The sequence below is a fragment of the Scyliorhinus torazame genome, chromosome 18 (assembly GCF_047496885.1).
Source record: "Scyliorhinus torazame isolate Kashiwa2021f chromosome 18, sScyTor2.1, whole genome shotgun sequence".
NCBI classification, from domain to species: domain Eukaryota; kingdom Metazoa; phylum Chordata; class Chondrichthyes; order Carcharhiniformes; family Scyliorhinidae; genus Scyliorhinus; species Scyliorhinus torazame.
In genome coordinates this window covers 106,665,513-106,681,147 of record NC_092724.1, presented here as the reverse complement: position 1 = coordinate 106,681,147, position 15,635 = coordinate 106,665,513, and the positions used below count along the sequence as shown (strand labels likewise).

The 15,635-nt window shown below is 50.9% G+C and overlaps 1 protein-coding gene across 2 annotated transcripts in view; it reads right to left on the bottom strand.

Moving 5' to 3' along the window:
• dnah9 (dynein, axonemal, heavy chain 9) overlaps nucleotides 1-15,635 on the bottom strand; it is a 779,494-nt gene that overhangs the window by 241,585 nt on the left and 522,274 nt on the right. For both annotated transcript variants that reach the window (XM_072483125.1, XM_072483126.1), the window contains 2 exons: nucleotides 4,610-4,732; nucleotides 3,379-3,583 (listed from right to left, as the gene is read on the bottom strand). In XM_072483125.1, coding sequence (XP_072339226.1) covers nucleotides 3,379-3,583; nucleotides 4,610-4,732 — 328 coding nt within the window. The remainder of the gene's footprint in view (nucleotides 1-3,378; nucleotides 3,584-4,609; nucleotides 4,733-15,635) is intronic.

Below are 15,635 nucleotides of genomic sequence, written 5' to 3'. Positions count from 1 at the left end.
GCGCACAGTCTGGTCGGTAGAAGTGCGGTTTACACTCCACGCAGATCTGGCAGTCTCTGGTGACAGCCCTGATTTCCTCGATGGAGTAGGACAGATTGCGGGTCTTAATGAAGTGATAAAAGCGGGTGACCCCTGGGTGACAGAGATCGTCGTGCAGGGTCCGGAGTCGGTCCAATTGTGCGCTGGCACATGTACCTCGGGACAGGGCACCGGGGGGCTCGTTGAGCTTACCGGGACGATACAAAATCTCGTTATTAAAGATGGAGAGCACGATCCTCCACTGCAAGATATTATCATTTTTGATCTTTCCTGTGTAACATAATGAAACCGCTGCTGTTCTGCAATTTTATATCACCCCACAGTGTGTTGTTAAAACATGAAGGCAACCGACCGTTGGTCAGTGAGGAGAGTGAATCTCCTGCCAGCCAGGTAATGCCTCCAGTGCTGCACAGCTTCAACGATGGCTTGGGCCTCCTTTTCGTCGGAGGAGTGCTGAATTTCGGAGGCATGGAGGGTGCGGGAAAAGAATACCACGGGCCTGCCTGCCTGGTTGAGGGTGGCGGTCAGAGCGACATCTGATGCATCGCTCTCGACTTGGAAGGGGAGCGTCTCGTCGACCGCGTGCATCGCGGCCTTGGCGATGTCGGCCTTGATACGGTTGAAGGCCTGGTGAGCCTCGGCCATCAGTGGGAAACCGGTGGAGTGGATGAGTGGGCGGGCCTTGTCCGCATAGTTGGGGACCCCTGGGCGTAGTACAAAAAGAACCCCAGGCATCGTTTGAGGGCCTTGGGGCAGTGGGGAAGGGGGAGATCCATGAGGGGCGCATGCGGTCGGGGTTGGGCCCTAGAACTCCGTTCTGAACCGCATAGCCGAGGATGGCTAATCGGTTCGTGCTGAACACACACTTCTCCTTGTTGTAGGTTAGGTTGAAGAGTTTGGTGGTGTGGAGAAATTTGGAAAGGTTAGCGTCGTGGTTCTGCTGGTCATGGCCGCAGATGGTGACGTTATCCAGGTACGGATAACATATGACAAGCTCTTCATTCCAGGGATCATTCTTGTGAACCTCCTCTGGACCCTTTCCAGGGCCAGCACATCTTTCCTTAGATACAGGGCACAAAACTGCACACAATACTCCAAATGGGGTCTGACCAGAGCCTTATACAGCTTCAGAAGTACATTCCAGTTCTTGAATTCTCGCCCTCTCGACATAAATGCTAACATTGCATTTGCCTTCCCAACTGCCAACTGAATTTGCACGTTAACCTCAAGAGAAGCTTGAACAGGGACTCCCAAGTCCCTTTGTGCTTCTGATTTGTTAAGCATTTCCCCACTTAGAAAATGCCTAAATTGCTCCATCCAAAATGCAAAACTTCACACTTTTCCACATTGTATTCCATTTGCCACTTCTTTGCCCACTTTCCTAGCCTGTCCAAGTCCTTCTGCAGACCACCAGCTTCCTCAATACTACCTGTCCCTGTGCATATCTTTGTATCATCTGCAAACTTAGCAACAGTCCGGTGCGGACTCGATGGGCCATATGGCCTCCTTCTGCACTGTACATTTTATGTCCAACAGTGCCTTCAGTTCCTTCTTCCAGATCGGTAATGTTTATTGTGAAAAGTTGTGGTCCCAGCACCGACCCCTGAGACACACCACTAGTCACCGGCTACCATCCTGAAAAAGACCCTTTTATCCCCACTCTCAGCCTTCTGTCAGTCAGCCAATCCTTTATCCATGCCAGGAACTTACCCTAACACCATGGGTTCTTAACCTACATGGCCTTCTGGAAATCTAAATAAATCACGTCCACTGGTTCTCCTTTGTCTAACTTTTGGATGACCTCCTCAAAGAACTCTTAACAGATTACTCAGACATGGCCTCCCTTGACAAAGCTGTGATGACTCAGTGCTATTATATCATGCACTTCCGGGATCACATCTTTAATAATGCACTCTAAAATCTTACCAATGACTAAAGTCAGGCTAAGCAGCCTTTAATTTCCCATCTTCTGCCTCCCTCTCTTCTTTAACAGCGGTGTTACATTAGCCACTTTCCAGTCCTCGGGGACCCTCCCTGCCTCCAGTGATTCCTGAAAGATGACCACCAATGCCTCCACAATCTCCTCAGCTATTTCTTTTAGAATCCTGAGGTGTAGTTCATCCGGTCCAGGTGACTTATCCACCTTCAGACCTTTCAGTTTCCCCAGAACCTCTCCTTAGTGATGACCACTACACTCATCTGTTCCCTGATTGTGAGTGCTGCAGGCTGTCAACAATATGGCTGTCTGGTGTTCATTCTCCGTGATGTTGTTGGTCCTTAAGAAGTAACACATTTTTTTTTGCGTACTGGTTCCAGCCTTCAAATGCACCTAATCGCCCACACGGAGGCATGGCGAATCAAGTAAATCCAAACCTGAGTCCGGAAAATTGGGGAGGTGGCTCAACCAAGTACATCACAGTGCTGGCAGCAAGCTAGTTCATTCCTTGTCGCCAGTTTAATAAGGGCACGGGAGTCCACACTGAGTAAAATACAGAAACGTAGTTTTATTTACAGCACTACCGGGTTCCTGTTCTGATCGGTGCATTACTGGCCGATCTTTTATACAAAGGTTACTCCGAAAGGACCACGGGGAAGATATTCATTCCCATTCCATAGGCCCCTTGCAGACCATGACACTAACGTTATGTCAAGCAGGGAGATTCCCACTGACTGAAAAGCCTGAGTTCCTCCCCCCTCCTATTAGCCCGGGGTTTCTTTCTGGGGTTTTTGGCCATCTCAAGGAAACGCACGGTTACAGGTTGGTGGTGCTGGGGAGTGGGGCGGGAGGGGGTTGTAGAGTTGAGAATGTGAATAGGAAGCGTCTTGTCAGTGATACACCAGTCTTCATGAGTGTGCGGCAGTTCTGATTTGCCAGCTAATCTTCTCTTGCCTGTCATTTTCATTTGACACGTTAATCATCAAAAGTCAGAGCAGTATTTGAGCCCAGGTATCAGATGCTGAATGATGGCATTCTAACCTGATATAAAATTGCAGAACAGCAGCGGTTTCATTATGTTACACAGGAAAGAATTGTCTTCCTTTGACATTTCTCATTATGAAATGCCGTGAACATTGTCACTATCTCAGACTCCTAGATTGGATGCATACTTGAAAAGGAAAAGGTTATACAACTATGGGGAAAGAGCAGGGAAGTGGGACAATTGGACAACTTGTTTAAAGAGGCGGTGCAGGCACAATGGCCTGAAAGAGCTTTATCTGCATTGTAAAAGTCTAAACCAGATAAATCAACATTACTCACCAGCAGGTCTACGGTTCGAACAATGTAATGGTTTTGTGTTATGCGGTGTGTAGATAAAGGATGAAGTTAGATTTGTATACCTTCAATTCTTCCAAGTCCGGCCTCTCCATACTGACCACAGCAGCCAAAAGTTGGTCCTCCAAGCCATCTCTCGTAACAGTGAAGTTAATGAGAGTACACTGGGCTTGCATCTCAGGCTGGTAGTGAGGATTTGCCAGCTTAGTGTGAAGGATGAGGCGGAAGCTGGAATTGTACTCACATTCCTTGTCTCCAATTTTAATGCACCTAGATAAGAAAAGGCTTCCCGTTAGTCCCAATCACAAACAACATTGGGATAATTTTAACTCATATCACTGTGATCAGGGCGAGTGAAATAAGGGGCTGGATTTTTAATCGAGGATTGGGAACCTGGCACACGGAGCAGTCTGGGTCCAGACCCCACGCTGTTTCCGAGGTAGTGATGCAACATGGGGCATGATTTTCCGTTCCCCCGTTACGTGTTTCTCGGCAGCGCGGCATTTCACTGGCGGCGGGATTCTCTACTCCCGACGCTTATCAGTGGGATTTCCCATTGAAACCACCCCACACCACCAGAAAACCGAAAGGCTGGGCTGGGTGGGGGTGGGGTGGGGGGTGCTGTGCTACCGCCGGAAAGGGTGAATCCCAAAAGCCAGAAAATTCCAGTCATGATTTCAAAATGCAATGAGTCTAATTGACCTGGGTACGACTTTGATGCCAGGAGCGTCCTGCAGTAAGGAATCTCTTCATGTGGTGCATTAAAAGGCCAGCTTTTTCTTTTGATGGGCTTTTGCCTGTTTGTACGTTTTATGTGAGACCATTCGCCAGGTCAAGCTTGAGATGTTACAACCCCATTGCTTACCTGACAATGTCTCTGAACTAAATCTATTTTGATATGTATTACATAAAAGTTTGTAATAAAGAATCAGAATTCAAGAAGTATTAGTTCTATGGGTGAGAGCTAAACTTGCACTGCATCATTCATGTGCTCCTTTGGCACAATGGTCTTGGAGCAGATTCTGATGAGACTTCAGGGCTGGAATCATCCGGCTGTTATGATCCACTTTTTCCGCCAGCAGCACACCCCTACCCGTGGGTTTCCCGTGGGCGTGGGGTGGCGTCAATGGGAAATTCCATTGACAAGCGGCGGGAGTATAGATTCCCACACCAGCGAACAGCGCACCGCCGAGGAACAGACGACTGGGGAACCAGAGAATCCAGCCCCAAATGTTCCCCAGAAATTACTAAGAAAAGCTGAGAGAATTCTTAAGTTTGTTCCCCTAATTTTCATACCTGCCCTTTTTAATAGTTTCTCGACCCAATAAAGGCCCCAACACAGGATCCACCGATTCTTCCAGGTTTTCAATTAGTACTGCTTCACCTGCTCCAAGAGCATGTTCCATAATATCCAAGTACCTTAAAATAAAACCACAAATACACTCCAATGTCTCAATGATACAAGGATTCATTAAAGCTCTGCCTCACACAGAATTATTGTGTCTTCATTACTGTTTGAAATAGATGACTATCTTTGCCTGAAGGCTTTTCAAAAACCGAAGCATCTCAACATTACCTTCAGCTCAATGAACCGTCCACATTAAATCAAAATGAATGGCTTAAAGCTGTATTACTCTCCAAAACGAACTGTGCGGGACATTTTGATGTATTCTCTGACTTTCTCTTGTTAAACATGCTGCATCAAGTCAATTATTTTGTGAATGATAATACAACCAAAAGCTGTCAAAATGCTAAATTATGAGAGAAATCAATCCAGGAACAAGGGGAGGACTAGAATCTGGTTGTTCAATGAAATGTATACTATTAAATATATACCCTTCTGAATTATTTACTTAAGAGTCAAATTATGAGGTATATGTTTCAATGCCTACAGGTACATTTGGAACTCACAATGCAAATAATTAGTTACTGCATTTAGAAATCGGTAAGGAACACTACTTTATTAATCCCAGTCTTAAAATTATTAATTTACTCAGCATCCTGAGTTCTTTTGGGAAAAGAGAATTTCAGATTTCCATGCTTCCTGATTTCCTTTCTAAATGGTCGAACTCTCATCATTAGATTTATAACACCATCGCCTGGATTCCCTGACAGGGAAAATTATTTGCATCAATTATATCTAATCATTTTATCGTTTTAAGGCCCTCGATTTGAGCACACCCCAACCACCTCACTCAATAATGGAAACTGGCAAATTAAAGTGCAGAGTAATAACAGAGTGAAAGATGTCCAAGCACAAAAAATTCAATTTTCTCTCAACTGGAATGATAAGTTAAGACTCCTCATGGGAAGAAAACGCACCACATGTCCATCTTGCCATGTACCAGGCACAACTCATGGCGGTTAATAATGGTGGTGCATGGCAGCACGGCGGCACAGTGGGTAGCATTGCTGCCTCACGGCGCCGAGGTCCCAGGTTCGATCCAGCTCTGGGTCACTGTCCGTGTGGAGTTTGCACATTCTCCCCATGATTGCGTGGGTTTCGCCCCCACAAACCAAAGATGTGCAGGGTAGGTGGATTGGCCACGCTAAATTGCCCCTTAATTGGAAAAAATGAATTGGGTGCACTAAATTTATATTTAAAAAAATAATGGTGGTGCATGAGCGGTGTGTCAAAATGGCCTTCAGCTCCCACTGAAAGAGGGACACCATAAAGAGGGAAGAGATGAGACAGAGATCAGTATGGACTGTAAAATACAACAAAGAGACACACAGGAACTCATGGTAGGATGTAAAATGAACACAGGATTATTCGATATACACATTTAACTCTCCTCGCCCCGAAGGGTCACCCTCTCCGACCTGTACCCAAGTCAGGGTTTAAATACAGTGAGGTTCCCCATTGTTATTTAAAAAAAAAATTTAGAATACCCAATTCATTTTTCCAATTAAGGGGCAATTTAGCGTGTTCAATCCACCTACCTTGTACATCTTTGGGTTGTGGGGGGCAAAACCCACACAAACGCGGAGAGAATGTGCAAACTCCACACGGACAGTGACCCAGAGCCGGGATCGAATCTGGGACCTCGGCGCCGCGAGACTGCAGTGCTACCACTGCGCCACCATGCTGCCCTAGTTCCCCCTTGTTTGGGGAAACGTCATCCTGTTTTATCACGGTGGTCACAGGGAACCGGATGGTGCATAACCTGTGACCTCTGACGGGATCGTAACATGGTACAATAACATTTCCTCTGTTGCTTTACAGGACTATTGAAAAGTATTACAAAGAACAATTGACTGTTAAAGTGGATTTTAGACAGAGAGGATGACACAGAAAACAGCAATCACCCTGTAGACTGATGATAGCAGAGCAAATCAAGTCCCCATACACTTCAAAACAGCTCAGCTAGAGAGCTTCAAAAAACATCACTGCCTCTCTACTTCTGGCTAAGGACAGCTGCGTGTTGATTACTGTGGGTGGAGGAATTAACATTTTAAGGGTGATTTTGGTTGACTACTTACGAGGACCACGAGAGATCACTCATTGATCTCCCAGTGAGGCCCGTGGAGTACGGGTTTCCATGGCAACAGGCTGAGGCCTATCCAGCTGGGACTCATTATCGAGCTTTTTAAATACTGTCCCAGACCTCGACTGGGAGTACCTGGTAGTCCCGAGCCAGGACACTAGTGTTGTACACCACAGGTGTGGCTTTACTTTTGAGTTAAAATAAATGTTATTTATCTCCGTGTCCCCTGGAATACTACACTGGCGGCAGGGAGCAAGAACAAGATTCTGGACAGCACTGCTTAAAAAACAAGACACTACCGGTAAGAAGTGTACAAGGGAAACCTGGAAAATGCTGTTATTTGGGAAACTCGAGTCGTATGATGCGGGCATGGAGCTGTCCCCAGTATGCCAAAATAATATGCTATTTCTTACGTGCAAATGGCATAGAGGGTGATGACCGATAGAAGGTAATCCTTTTGACTGCCTGTGGAGCCCAGACATTTGCCATCATTAAGAGCCTAACTTACCCAGAGGCCCCTGACTCAAAAAACATTTACTGAGCTGGTGGACTTAGTGGCAAACCATTATTACACAAGACCATCAATTATTCTCTCGCGCAACAGGTTTATACGCCGGTATGGAGAACCTCTTATGGAATTCCTGACCAGGCTCAGGAAACTGTCCAAACACTGTGAGTATGGGCCATCACATCTGGAGATGCTACGGGACTGGCTGGTATGTGGAATAAATAACGCCGCGACACAGAGAAATCTGCTTGCAGAACCCGCCTTTGATTTTAAAAGAGTCATAGAACTGCATCACCACCCTAACCGCTGTGCTAACCGCTGTGCCATCATGCTGCCCTATATCACCCGTCTTCAAATGGCTTGGCTGAGTGGGCAGTCCAAATGTTTACAAATAATATGAAGAAACAGACCGCAGGCTCACTCAACACCAAACTGGCTTGGTTCCCTTTCAACAAAAGGACCATGCCACTGTGATGATGGGTGCTCCGCCAACGTAATTGCTGAGGGGTCGACGCCTCTGGAGCAGGCTCAGCCTACTGTTTCCTAACTTAAGTGGGAAAGTGGAGTCAAAACAGGAGGCTCAAAAGAAAAATGATGACCAATGAACCGATAGGACTTTCAGGCCGTGAGATACAATCTAGTCACAATTTAGGAGATAGGGCCCCTTGGATCCGGGCAATGGTGGTTGAGAAGACTGGCCCCATGTCATACAAGGTCAAGACCAGGGAGAGGACCGAAAAAAGCACGTGGACCATCTTCCGAGCAGGGAACCCTCGACTGCGGAGACGACTCTGAGTGGGGTGAGGCACTCAATATCCTTGGAACGTACCACCGCACAGGGGCCTCAACCCATGGTACACCCACGAGTTGTCCCCAAAGAGGATGAAGACTCAGGCTCTGACATGGAGACTGAGGCGATGGACCTGCAGCCACAAGTTGACATTGGGGGAACCCAATGAGTGGCCGTTCGATGCTCAGCAAGGAAGCAATGATCCATTGTCTGCTTTATTACCCCAGATCCGACTCCATTGACAATGGCTGTTTATGATGTGGCAAAGGAGGCATCATGGTCGCAGGAGCAAGGGGGAGGACCTGGACTTGGTGGGGGAGAGATGTGATAACCCCCACGAGGGATCATTCACTGATCTCTCTGTGGGGCTCGTGGAGTATGAGGCAACGGGAAGTAGCCCGTCCAGGTGGGACTCGTTATCGAGCTGTTGGTCCCTGCTTGGGACACTGGTGTTGTTATGGTGCGAGTGTGACTTTACTTCTGTGTTTAAAAAAATGTAGTTTAACCTTTATTTTCATTTCTCCTCGATTACTACAATTACTGCCAAAGAAGTAAAGAGGTCATCGAGATGGATCTTAAACTGCACTGCCAGTTTAGCACAAGATGCCATCTTGGTGATGGAGTTGAAGCCACCACAAGGAACAGCTACACTGAGGATAATTAAGGGGCTGATTAACAGTAAATTGTCTGCTAGCATTCATTAAAGAGACTACAATGCAATTATGGAGAATAACACTTCATTTAATGTTCTCTCCTCCAGTAACTAGCTGAACAGGGGCAAACTGGCCATCGCTGAGTGCTCCTTAAAGCACAGATCAACTTTCACTATTCATTTGCTGTTTGGGATGAACTGATTGTGGTTGAAGAGACCTTTTGAAGCACATCATAGAATCATAGAACCGACTTCCGGTTGCAGCTATACGGAGCTAAGTCGCACATTCGGCAGCTCCCACAAAAACTGACTTTTGGGCTCTTTTCAGGGCCCCCAATGGCACTTTTTCAACGTTTCCCGGTGTGGGAAGGAGATTACAACAATTCCCCGATAGTATATAGCTTTTACCAGGAGCGGGGCGACTAAAAAGGTGGTGGTGGACCCGAAGAAGGTGCGAGGGAAGAAGAACAAAATGGCAGCGGGTGGAGACCAGGCAGCGTGGATGCAGTAGGCGCAGGAGCAACAGGAGGGTATCCAGCGCTGCTTCAGAGAGATTAAAGCGGACCTGCTTGAGCCGATGAAGGCTTCTATTGATAAGCTGCTGGAGACACAGACGGCCCAGGGGGTGGCGATCCGCAAGGCCCGACAAAAGATCTCCGACAACGAGGACGAGATCTTAGGCCTGGCGGTAAAGGTGGAGGCGCACAAAGCGCTCCACAAGAAATGGCAGGAGCGGTTCGAGGAGATGGAGAATCGGTCGAGGCGGAAGAATCTGCGGATTCTGGGCCTTCCGGAGCGGCTGGAGGGGCCGGACGTGGGGACCTATGTGGTCACCATGTTGACCTTGCTGATGGGAGCGGGGTCCTTCCAGGGGCCCCTGGAGCTGGAAGGGGCCCATAGAGTGCTGGCGAGGAGGCCCAAGGCTAACGAGCCTCCGCAGGCGGTGATGGTGCGGTTTCATCGGTTCGCTGATTGTGAGTGTGTGCTCAGGTGGGCCAAGAACGAGACGAGGAGCAGGTGGGAGAACGCGAAGGTTCGAATATACCAGGACTGGAGTGCCGAGGTGGTGAAGAGGAGGGCCGGGTACAATCGAGCGAAGGCGGTGCTGCACAAGAAGGGGGTGAAGTTTGGCATGTTGCAGCCGGTCCTAGCCCGGGGAGAGAGGGGGGGGGGGGCGTTGGGGGGGGGGGGAATTGAGTTGCTGCTACTGTGGTCAAGGGGGAGCTGGAGCGAGTGGGGGTGTCGAGACGGGGGTCTGCCGCCGTGGGGAACGGGCCGGGCGTGGGGTGCGGGCGCGTGGCTGGCCAAGGAGGGGTTATGGCTAGTTGGCGGGGAGGGGGGCGGGTAGCCCCCTGATCCGGCTGATAACCTGGAATGTAAGGGGACTGAATGGGCCGGTCAAGCGGGCCCGCGAGTTCGCGCACCTGAAGGGGCTGAAGGCGGATGTGGTTATGCTCCAGGAAACACACCTGAAGGTGGCAGACTAGGTAAGATTGAGGAAAGGGTGGGTAGGTCAGGTGTTTCATTCGGGGCTGGATGCCAAAAATCGAGGGGTGGCGATCTTGGTGGGAAAGAAGGTGTCATTCGAGGCGCCGAGCATTGTGGCAAACAATGGCGGTAGGTACGTAATGGTAAGTGGTAAGCTGCAGGGAGAGAGGGTGGTACTGGTCAATGTGTATGCCCCGAATTGGGACGATGTGGATTTTATGCGGCGCATGTTGGGTCGGATCCCAGACTTGGAAGTGGGGGGCCTGATAATGGGGGTAGACTTTAACACGGTGCTGGATCCGGCACTGGATCGCTCCAGGTCTAGGACGGGTAGGAAGCCGGCGGCGGCTAGAGTGCTGAGAGGGTTTATGGACCAGATGGGAGGGGTAGACCCTTGGAGATTTGCAAGGCCGGGGGCTAGGGAATTTTCATTCTTCTCACATGTCCATAAGGCTTATTCCCGAATCGACTTTTCTATTTTGAGCAGGGCGCTAATAGCGAGAGTAGAGGATAGCGAGTACTCGGCGATAGCCATTTTGGACCACACCCCGCATTGGGTGGACTTAGAGCTGGGGGAGGAGAGGGACCAGCGCCCGCTGTGGCACTTGGAGGTGGGGCTGTTGGCGGACGATGAGGTGAGCGAGCAGGTCCGAGGAAGTATAGAGAGGTACCTGGAGGCCAACGATAACGGGGAGGTCAGAGTGGGGATGGTATGGGAGGCGCTAAAGGCGGTGGTCAGGGGAGAGCTGATCTCCATTAGGGCCCACAAGGAGAGGGAGAGGCTGGTGGGGGAGATGGTGAGGGTAGACAGGAGGTATGCAGAGGTACCCGAGGAAGGATTGTTGAGGAAGAGGCGTAGCCTCCAGGCCGAATTCGACCTGGTGACCACCAGGAAGGCGGAGGTGCAGTGGAGGAAGGCCCAGGGGCAATTTACGACAGCCTAACCCAGGGAAAAGGCAAGCCAGATGCTGGCGCATCAGCTTCAGAAGCGGGACGCAACTAAGGAGATTGGGGGAGTTAAGGACAGGTGAGGGAGTGTGGTGCGGAGTGGGGTTGACATCAATGGGGTCTTCAGGGACTTCTATGAGGAATTGTACCGGTCCGAGCCCCCACTGGAGGAGGGAGGGATGGGCCGCTTCCTGGACCAATTGAGGTTTCTGAAGGTGGAGGAGGGATTGGTGGCGGGATTGGGAGCCCTGATTGGGCTGGAGGAGCTGACCAAAGGGATAGGAAGCATGCAGACGAGGAAGGCACCGGGGCCGGACGGTTTCCCGGTCGAATTCTATAAAAACTATATGGACCTGTTGGGCCCGTTGCTAGTTAGGACATTCAATGAGGCAAGGGAGAGGGGGGGGGACTTTGCCCCGACAATGTCCCGGGCACTGATCTCCTTGATCCTGAAGCGGGACAAGGATCCCCTGCAGTGTGGGTCTTACAGGCCAATTTCGTTGCTAAACGTAGATGCCAAGGTGCTGGCGAAGGTCTTAGCCACGAGGATTGAGGATTGTGTGCCGCAGATCATCCACGAAGACCAGACGGGGTTCGTGAAGTGGAGGCAGTTGAACGCGAAAGAGCGGAGGCTTTTGAACGTTATCATGATGCCGGCGAGGGAGAGGGAGGCGGAGATAGTGGTGGCGATGGACTCTGAGAAAGCCTTCGATAAGGTAGAGTGGGGGTACCTGTGGGAGGTGCTGAAGAGGTTTGGGTTCGGGGAGGGGTTTGTCAGGTGGGTTAGGCTGTTGTATGAGGTCTCGATGGCGGGTGTGGCCACAAACAGGAGGAGGTCCGAGTACCTTCGGTTGAACCGAGGGACGAGGCAGGGGTGTCCCCTGTCCCCCCTGCTCTTCTTGGGGTACAAGCTCAACATGGGGAAGAGCGAACTGTTCGTGGTTCACCCAGGGGACCAGGAGAGGGGGATTGGCGAGCTCCCATTAAAAAGGGCGGAGAGGAGCTTCGGGTATTTGGGGGTCCAGGTGGCCAGGAGCTGGGGGTCCCTGCATAGGCTTAATTTCACAGGACTGGTGGAGCAAATGGAGGAGGAGTTCAAGAGGTGGGACGCGTTGCCGCTGTCCTTGGTGGGTAGGGTGCAGTCAGTCAAAATGACGGTGCTCCCAAGGTTTTTGTTCCTGTTCCAGTGCCTCCCCGTGTTTATCCCGAAGGCCTTTTTTAGGCGGGTCAACAGGAGAATAATGGGGTTTGTGTGGGCGCGAGGGACTCTGAGGGTGAGAAGGGTGTTCCTGGAGCGGGGTAAAGATAGGGATGGGGCTGGCACTGCCCAACCTCTGTGGGTACCGCTGGGCCGCCAATGCGACGATGGTGCGCAAGTGGGTGATGGAGGGGGAGGGGACTGCATGGAAGAGTTTGGAGATGGCATCTTGTGTGGGTATGAATCTGGGGGCGCTGGCAACGGTGCCGCTGCCGTTCCCTCCAAGGAGGTATACCACGAGCCCAGTGGTGGCTGCTGCCCTCAAAATCTGGGGGCAGTGGATGCGGCACAGGGGGGAAGCTGGGGCCTCGGTGTGGACCCGTATACGGGGGAACCACCGATTTGTCCCAGGGAGAACAGATGGCGGGTTTTCAGGGTGGCACAGGGCAGGGATACGAAGGTTGGGGGACTTGTTTGTGGATGGGAAGTTCGCGAGCCTGGGTGAGCTGGAGGAGAAATACGTGCTCTCCCCCGGGGAACACCTTCAGGTACTTACAGGTAAGGGCGTTTTCCAGGCGGCAGGTGGTGGAATTCCCGCGGCTGCTGCCACACACAGTACAGGACAGAGTGCTCTCGGGGGGGTGGGTTGGAATGGGGAAGACCTCCTAAACTTACCAGGTGATGCAGGAGGAGGAGGAGGCCTCGGTGGTGGAGGTGAAAGGCAAGTGGGAGGAGGAGTTGGGAGAGGAGATTGAGGAAGGGACGTGGGCAGATGCCCTAGGGAGGGTGAACTCTTCCTCATTGTGCGCGAGGCTCAGCCTCATAGGTGCTGCACAGGGCACACATGACCAGGACAAGGATGAGCCGGTTCTTTGGGGGTGAGGACAAGTGTGTTAGGTGCTCAGGGAGCCCAGCAAATCACACCCATATATTCTGGGCGTGCCCAGCGCTGGAGGAATTTTGGAAGGGCGTAGCGAGGACGATATCGAGGGTGGTAGGATCCAGGGTCAAACCGGGCTGGGGGCTCGCAATATTTCGGGACGCAGAGGAGCCGGGAGTGCAGGAGGCGAAAGAGGCCGGAATTCTGGCCTTTGCGTCCCTGGTAGCCCGGCGAAGGATTCTTCTTCAGTGGAAGGATGCGAGGCCTCCCAAGCGTGGAATCCTGGATCAGTGATATGGCGGGGTTTATTAAGTTGGAGAGGGTGAAATTCGCCTTGAGAGGGTCGGTACAAGGGTTCTTTAGGCGGTGGCAACTGTTCTTAGACTTCCTGGCAGAACGGTAGACATTGGTCAATGGCAGCAGCAACTCGGGGGGGGTGGTGGGGGGTGGGGGGGGGGGGGGGGTGTTTACTTTACTTTATTTTTATTTTTGTTTTCGTTATTTACACTGGAGGGTCTGAGGGGGTGTATATCATAGAATATACAGTGCAGAAGGAGGCCATTCGGCCCTGTTGTGTTAAGTCGGGGTGCCAATGTTAATTTATTATTTATGCACAGGGGGTAGGGGGGTATGGAGGGTTGCTTTTCTAGACTGTGTTTTGTACTTAACCCTGTTGGATTTCTTTTTCATTTTGTTATTGATATTTTATGAAAACCTTAATAAAAATTATTTGTAAAAAAAAAATAGAATCATAGAACCTACTGTGCAGAAGGAGGCCATTCAACCCATTGAGTCTGCACCGGCCGTTGGAAAGAGCACCCCAGCTAACCCCGCACCTCCACCCTATCCCCGTAACCCCATCTAACCTTTTTTGGACACTAAGGGCAATTTAGCATAGCCAATCCACCTAACCTGCACATCATTGGACTGTGGGAGGAACCCGGAGCACCCGGAGGAAAGCCACGCACACACGGGAAGAACGTGCAGACTCTGCACAGACAGTGACCCAAGCTGGGAATCGAACCTGGGACCTTGGAGCTGTGAAGCAACTGTGCTAACCATTGTACTACCATGCTGCCCTTGTGCTACCGCGCTGCCCTGGCAGTGCCCCTGCCAGTGCCACCTGGGAACATCGGGGGATGTTCTGGGTCACTGGGATCTTCAGAGAGCTGTACTCCTACATTGACATGAGCCACTTCAGAGGGCAGATATGAATCAGCCACGTAGCGGTGGGTCTGGAGTCATGTTTAGTCCAGAGCTGGTAAGGACAGCAGGGGAGGGGGAGGGGGCGAGGAGCAGGGGGGAAAGGCGGGAAGGGTGTGAGAGGGGAATGGGGGGAACGGGGGTCTCCCAGGAAATCGGGATGTCCCCAGGTGGTTGGCCTCTGGGCAGGTGGCACCCTGGAACCTCTGGTGCCACATGGGCACCCTGCACTGCTAGCCTGGCATCCTGGAATTTCTACTTGCCAGCCTGGCACTGTCATGGTGCCCAGGTGGCACTGGCAGGGGCACTGCCAGGGTGCCAATCTGTTGGTGGCAAGTTGGCATTGTGCCCATGCTGGGAATCAGGCCCGGCGTTTCCCTGCCCGTGTGAGGTGCAGAGCAGTGGTGAGGATCTCCTGAATTGAACAGTTTTGGTGAGTGGAGCTCCTCAGTGCGGCCTTGGCGGGGCATTCCTTGCAGAGGCCCTGGATTGCAACAGAGTCCTGTTTGAGGTCTTTCTAGGTGACGTGAGTGCCAGGAAACACATGCTAAATGCGCTCGACACAGATCTCTGTTGCAATTCGGTTAGATCGTACCCATTAACTGCTGTGGTAGAATTTTAACGCATGTCCCACAGCTTAAGCTTGGGCCTCTGGATTATTCATCCAGTGATATTACCAGCACGACAACATCTCCTTCACTTGGAGGGGATCTAGGACTTGCAGGGGAACTTCCCTAACCCTAACTCCCACCCAGGGATCAGTGGAAGCCACAGGTTTGGAAGAATGAAATGAAATAAAAATGAAAATCGTTATTGTCACAAGTAGGCTTCAAATGAAGTGACTGTGAAAAGCCCCTAGTCGCCATATTCCGGCGCCTGTTCCGGGAGGCTGTTACGGGAATTGAACCGTGCTGCTGGTCTGCTTTGGTCTGCTTTCAAAGCCAGCGATTTAGCCCTGTGCTAAACAGCCCCTAAACAGGAAGATGTTGTTGAAGAAACCTTAGCGAGTTGCCGAAGTGCATCTTGTAGATGATACACACGGCTGCCACTGTGCATCAGTGGCAGAGGATGTGAATGTTTAGGGTGGTAGATGGGCTGTCAATCAAGCGACTGTTTCATCCTGGATGGTGTTGTGCTTCTCGAGTATTGTTGAAGCTGCACTCATCC